The following is a 7,066-nucleotide window of genomic DNA, read 5'->3' on the forward strand; positions in this document are numbered from 1 at the left end:
GTCCCTGAGCTGTAAATGTGGAAGTTATGTTGGCAAATATCTTGTTCTATGTTTTCACCACAATAATACCAAAAAAAAAAAAAAAAAAAAACCATATAAATCTTGGATCCTCTACTTCAAACAGGCCTTCTTTGTTACATTAGCTTCTTAGTTATAAGCAGTTTCTCAACTGTAAACAATCCAAAAATGGATGCCAGATTTCCCATTATTGCTGTCATGTGAATGTTTCAAAATAACAAAGGAGGAGAGAGAGAGAGGAGGTGATGGTCATAGATCTTCCTGAATATTTAATGAAACTTTTGCATGTATACTATGAAGGCAGGGGAAGGGAGAAAGAAAAAACTCTTAAGTACCTTCAGCAAAATCTTATGTTTAATTTCAGGGTATTCATAGCCTATCTAGACCCCAATTTACCAATCTGTATTTATAAGAGAAATATTTCATTAGTGTAATAAGGGAAAATAACACTTGAAAAGTAAAAATCTTGAGAGGCAGGAGAGAAGCAACAGATTGTCTCTAGAGACGAAAGAAGACCAATATGAATGCCAAAAGGCATTAAAGGGGGATTTGTAGTTCTCCTGAAAAGTTTCATTTTGTTAAAAGTTGTTAATTGTACTTGGTGGGTATATGGTTATATTACACTTATCTATACTATTCCGTATGTTTATGTATTTTTTTAATGAGTTTTCAGAACAAGAAATGTTTGGGGTAGTCAATTCATCTTCAAATGGTCATTTCCCTACTACAAAAAACATCCAAATTTATTTTATTATCTGAAATGCCAACATCTGATATATTGTCCATCATACAGCATAAGAGACCATGTGAATAAGTGAATGAAGGAATAAATGAGTAGGCTTTTAATCAAACAAATCCAGGTAAAGTTGATCTAAGTAGAGTTCCTGCTCTGCCACTATGTGACCCTGGTCAAGTTACTGAACACCTTTCTAAGTCAGTATCTTTTCCTGTAAAATGAATGTTCCCTACCAATGTGCCATCGTTAGGTGCTCCTGAAACTAAGACCCATCTTATTCATTACATACATTTAACCATCCAATTTCACTCTCCTACCTCTCCAAACCTATATTTAATTACTGGTGCATTTTAAAATCAACGTGTCTTAAGCTTTCCTCACCACTGTCTCCTTAGTACAGAACAATGTTTAGCACACAGATGAACTCAAACATATTTTGAATAATGAAGCAAATATGGTGGTAACTAATTCATAAGGCTATGGTGAAAATAAAGTGAGAATATATGGAAAGTGTATTAACTCATTTGTTATGAATTTGATAATAATCCAAAACATTAGGAGGTACACCATGTTGTTGTTGTTATGTGGTATCAAGTCGGGCCCGATTCATAGTGATCCCTCCTTGGGTTTCCGAAGTGGTATCACTACAGAAGTAGACTGCCCAACCTTCCTTCCGAGGAGTGGCTGGTGGGTTTAAACAGCCAGTCTTCTGGTTAGCAGTCAAGTGCCTTAGGCACCATGCTACCAGGGCTCCTAGGTACACCATGTATATACAAGGAAACAGAAATGAAGAGAGTTTAACTTGGCTAAGGTCACAAGCTAGTAAATGACAGATTAAGAATTTGAATTCAAACTCCAGAATCCATGCTTTTAACCACTACATTAGACTTGACACACAATGTAGGGCAATGAATACATTGGTTTTCACATTTTTAAAACATAAATATATCCTAAAAGATTTAAGGAAGTTACCAGGTATTCAACAGTGTCTATTAGTTAAACTGGCTTCTTCCCTTCTAAGATCACCATCCTCAGAGATGTAATTAAGAAACTGAAAGATATGGAAATCCAACTTTCAAGTCCAAAAGATGGAAGAAATTCTTTTCCTTCTCTTTTGTTCCTGAATGAATTCTGGATCCTCCTGGTGAGTCTATGTCACAGAGTAGAACTGCTCCATAGTGTTTTCTTAGCTGTAATCTTTATATACAGAAGTAGATCACCAGGCCTTTCTTCCATGGCACCAACGAATGAGTTTGAATCATCAACTCTTTGGTTAGTAGTTGAGTACAAACGAGTTATTCACCTAAAATGTTTTTTACCACGTACTGTGCTCATGAAGGACAGGCAATGAAAATATTTAGGACACAACTACTGCTTCAAAGATCTTAACATCTAGCTTACAAATACTACTTCATCAATTAAGAGAGAAAACTGGAGAACAAACAAGCTTCTCTGGGCTAATCTGGGAGTCTAACCATTACAAGAGAGGAACTTACAAGGTATTTTCCTATTGTAACATGCTGTGAAGTCAATTTCAACTCATAGTCAATTTCCTGAGGCAGTATCACTAGGGAAGTAGATTGCCCCTTCCAAGTGGCTGGTAGGTTTGCACCTCCAGCTTTCTGGTTAGCAGTTAAATGCCTTAGGCACGCCACCAGAGCTCCTAAAAAAAAAAGACTTGGAAATAAACTTCAGGAACACAGCCTAACTCTGAAATAATTTTTTTTTTCTCTGTAATTTTAGTCCATTCTCAATTCCACTTTTATGTCTGTAAATAGATTGTCCCTGCCCTTGCAAATCCCTTCAATACTAAGTAAGTCAGTAGTAATTTTTCACTGGCTTTCCCTTGTATAAACTTTCTTCACTAGGTTTGCCTCTAAAAGTCTCAGATTACCTACAAAAATACATGGCATTCTGATCAACTCCTACTATATTTAAATTTTATGCATCTCTAACAGAAATGCTACTTTTGAACTTAAGAGCCATACCTTTAAGAGCAAGGTTTTTTCCCCTTCAAATTCTGCTTAAGAAAATGATGCTGTGCAATTTTATTAAAAATGCATTCAGTAGAATGCAGTATTATTTCTTAAATATTGTATCAACTCATCCAATTTCAACATTTTTGCTACAATTTTCAAGTAAGCATTTTAATTTATTTAGTCCACTAATTTGAAAGGAAGTGCATAATGGCTTTTAGAAAATACATTTCAATTTTCAATATTGGTCAGTCACTTTCTGACAGCCCCGAAAATTTTATGTATTTTCAATTTTACATGTAAATTTTTCAGTCAAACAGAGGGACTAGGGTAAGAGCTCCTTGTCTTATAATTTTGTTTCCAGGTTTATCTTAGTTATTCAAATTATCCTAAAACATAAATATCACTCTCTGAAATACTAAAGAGAAAATTCAATTCTTAATACTCTACTCTTATGTTAATTGAGGGTTACATTATTCTTCATCGTTGAAAATAAAGCTTTTATTTCAATTCAATCTCCTTTACTTCTACTTTTCCTTCAGCAGATGGAGAGTATCTAGCTTTCATTTCTTCACAGCAAACCTATATATTTTTGTTAAATTAAATTACATCTTCAGATTAAATTAACTTTATAACCTTTCACATTTCTTTTTCATCTTTTGATTAGAAGGATAACCTCGAGGATCATGCTATCCATGTTTTTTTATTATTATTATTATGTAGCCTTTAACAATGAAGAACTACAAAAAAAAAGACTTAAGATTGCCTAGCTCCAGAAAGTTAAATTTCTGCTGATGTCAGTAAACAATTAACTAAGTACTGCATACTTCACCATGTAACAGTGACTGGGGGCCTTATTTTTTTATTTTGGTCAAAGGATGAGGTCAAGTATAAACATACACTGTACTCCTTTCTGTCTGCTCCTCTCTCACCATGTACCTGTCTAGATTATTTTAAATAATTGTACTTTATATATTTATTGCACCTGTCTCATCTTCGTAACAAAATGACAAACTCATTGTTTATGCCACTATGCAGAAGAGAATATGAAACACATTAAAATTTTTATTTTCCCCTAGCTAGTCAAAGTCAACATACACCACCCTCATTTTCCAAAGAAAACAAATCTGATTAATATATCCAGTTAAGATTAATACAGCTAAAAACTTAAGGCCATTTTCTACTACTTAAGAAAGTACTAAAAGTTTTGCTTATTAGGCCAAAATCCAATGGACAAAACTACCCAAATCTCTGAAGTTTATAGTAGACTATTTCAATAAATACTGTACTCAACTAACATGATTTTGTTCCTAACCAGAGCTTGATATGTGGAAGAATAAATTGGTATTTTGCCCATAGCTGCATTACTGTGTTCCTTTGCAATTCACTATGTGTTTTTTGAAAGGGGATGAGAGGATACAATGACATAAATTATCATAAAAGGTGTCCTGGCCTGAGCCACTAGAAAAGTACTCTACTCCTACATTTGCTACTATCCTCCATAAACAGTTTCCTCTAAACCTTAGTTTCTTCGTTTTTTAAAAACAAAGGGATTGGCCTGGATTATCTTTAAAATGTTTCTAATCTCTGAATGATTCTAAATACTGCAGAATGTATTGAATGTAAGGATCACAACCTATCTTTCTCTTCACTGCTTCAAATGCAACCTTAGTATACAATACCCTGAAATGCACAACCAGGTCAGTATAAAATCTATCAACAGATATCTATCCTTCCAAAAAAAAAAAGCTAAACTCATGCCATCAAGTAGATTCCAACTCACAGTGACCCCCTTTGGGTTTCTGAGGCAGTAAATCTTTACAGAAGTAGATTGCCCAGTCTTCCTTCCCCAGAGTGGCTGGTGGGTTAGACTGCCAACCTTCTGGTTAGCAGTCAAATGCCTTAGAACCAAAAAGTCTAAATTAATAGCAGGGAGTGTCCATCTTTTTTGGTATACACAGTGAAACTATTGTATCTCTACCTGTATAACTTCTTCCAGTCTGGTCTTCAACTAAAACACAAATCTTAAATCCTTTAAAAAGATTTATCAGTTATTTGAGAGTCCAGGATCAAATAAATGTAATTTTCAGAAAAACAGTCCTGCACCTAGATAAGATCTTTGTGGAAGAGATTAAATGACAAGTGATACTTTTGGATAATTCAGTTGTTCTCACCTCTTGTAAACAAGTTTATAATCAGCCTTTAAAGCTGTTTTCCTTCTGCTACTTTAAGTTTCTTCTTCTGTCTCCAAGTAAGATTTTTTAGCTTCCATTTCAGGGAGTGGACAAGAGAGGTACAAGAGAGCTGGTAACTAGTAAGGCTAACTCTTAGTTTGCTTTAAGTATGGTATGTTTTACTGAGCTTTTGGGTTATTGGCTGCCTTTGAGGAATAAGGTCCTGCAACGCCGCCTGTCTGTGGACCCAGGAAAAATTAAAAACAGTTATTATGAAACCAGATCACTAGGACAAACCAAGAGGCCTTTCTATTCCAACTCACCATAACCAACCCTGGCTCTCAACTACTCTTTAGCTGTCCCACAGTATCTAGACCGTATCCTGGTTTAAATTTTCCTTACTAAGGAATCATTTGAAGACGTACACCTATGCACATGTAAGGATCAAATATATTTGACACCTATTGAATTATTTATAATTGTATATGGATATAAGATCAGTTCATCCAAAATCCTTCAGAGATGGAGAAGTGAAGGTTACTTCAGCAGCCACAATAGCTATGGAAAAAAAAAACAAAACTGCAGCACAACAGTATGGAAAAGTACAGCTTCTCACGTGTCTCTCACATACACAAATACTTCACTGAGTCCATTACAATCTTCCCTCCCCAGAAAAATGCTCCCCTCCACCTCACAACTGGGAGAAATTTACCCACCTCCTAGTCATTCCTCAAGAGACTCATCTACCTATTATCTTACCCCTTACCACCACCACCACCCCTTCTGAAATAAAGTGGCCCAATGGCCTAGGCAAATTCCCCCAACCACGGGTGTGCAAAAAGGGAATCTAATCAATTTCCTTCATCCTTAACCATGTGAACCATCCCAGGATAACATACTGCTCACCAACTCTCTACACTCTGTGATCCACCCACCCCCACGTGTCAGCTACCCTCCCCCACATTCCCACGCCTCAACAAGGCGCCGGGGAAAGAATGGGGGCAGTCCAAAGCCCGGGCGCTAAGAAGATCAACCCACAGTAATCAGTCCCACCGCAAATTCCCTCCTACCTACAGCCCCTACCCTTTACAGTCCCTTCCTCCCTCCTTCCTTTGAAACCAGGCCCTTGCCTCGGAAACCTCCTCTTCCTCGTCGTCGTCCTCTTCTTCCTCGCTGTTGTTGCTACTGGTGCCGCCACCGCCGCCACCTCCTCCGCCGCCACCTCCACCGCCGCCGCTGTTGTCGCTGTCGCTTTCGCTGCTGCTGGGGGGTCGGCAAGTCCGGTTACGCTTGGCCTTGTGGTGTTGCTGTTGCTGCAGCGGCTTCTTCTTCAGGAGCAGGTCGCAGACTCGCACCATCCCACGAGGAGACGAGGCCGAGCGAGCCCCGCCGCAGCCGCCGCCGACCTCCGCCGCCACCGCGGGGGGGCCCGCCACCGCCGCCACCGCCGGGGGGCTCCCTTCTCCCTCAGCCGCCGCTGTCGCCACCGGAACCATCGCCTTTTCCATCCCCAGGGAAAGAGGGAGGGCGCAGACGGAGGAAGGGTATGGGGGCTACACTCTACCGCGATTTCGGCCTCACCGGGGCCGACACAGCGCTCGGTGCCGCCTCTGCCGCCACCGCCTCGGTCACCTCTACTGCCGCCGCCGCCGCTCCGCCAGCTCTCACCTCGTCTCGCGATACTAAGGGCGGGGAGCCTGAAGATGGGAGGGAGGGAGCGTGAGGGAGCAAAGGTTGGGGGAGCTAAGGGGGAGAAGAGGGAGGGATGAGGCGTAGAAGCAGACGTGGGTGTCGGGAGACCCGAAGGAGACACTAGAAAGAGGCTGGGGAAGTGTGCCCAGTGCGGCCTCCGATGGGGGGGGGGTCGGGGGGGGTAAAGGGAGGCCGCAGTTACTGCCGTAGTGCCTGCGAAAGCCTGGATTGCTTCTCTTTCCTCGCTACTTCCCCTGCTCACAGCTCTCCAGCCCTCCCTTTTTGCTTTCTCGCTAGTGACTAAAACGCAGCCGCAGGCGGAAGTGCAAGTGACGCCATCAGCAGTCGCCTGAGCGGTGGCGCGCAGGTGGTCTAAAGGCGAAAGTGAGATTTCGAGGGCCGGATCCTGGGCTCCAGCAAGCGGATAGTGCTGTCCTTCGTAGGCAGGGCTTGCTGGCTAGAGATTAGCA

General features: G+C 40.5%; 1 protein-coding gene across 1 annotated transcript in view; it reads right to left on the reverse strand.

Moving 5' to 3' along the window:
• The window catches only part of ANKRD17 (ankyrin repeat domain 17), a 294,287-nt gene extending 287,875 nt beyond the window's left edge, over positions 1-6,412 (reverse strand). Inside the window, 1 exon segment of the mRNA XM_007942797.2 lies at positions 6,035-6,412. Within this exon segment, the coding sequence (XP_007940988.1) occupies positions 6,035-6,412 (378 nt within the window).
• Positions 6,413-7,066: the final 654 nt, after the last annotated feature.

Source organism: Orycteropus afer, unplaced genomic scaffold (genome assembly GCF_000298275.1).
Source record: "Orycteropus afer afer isolate SDZICR_OR568_19922 unplaced genomic scaffold, OryAfe1.0 scaffold00098, whole genome shotgun sequence".
Lineage (NCBI taxonomy): Eukaryota > Metazoa > Chordata > Mammalia > Tubulidentata > Orycteropodidae > Orycteropus > Orycteropus afer.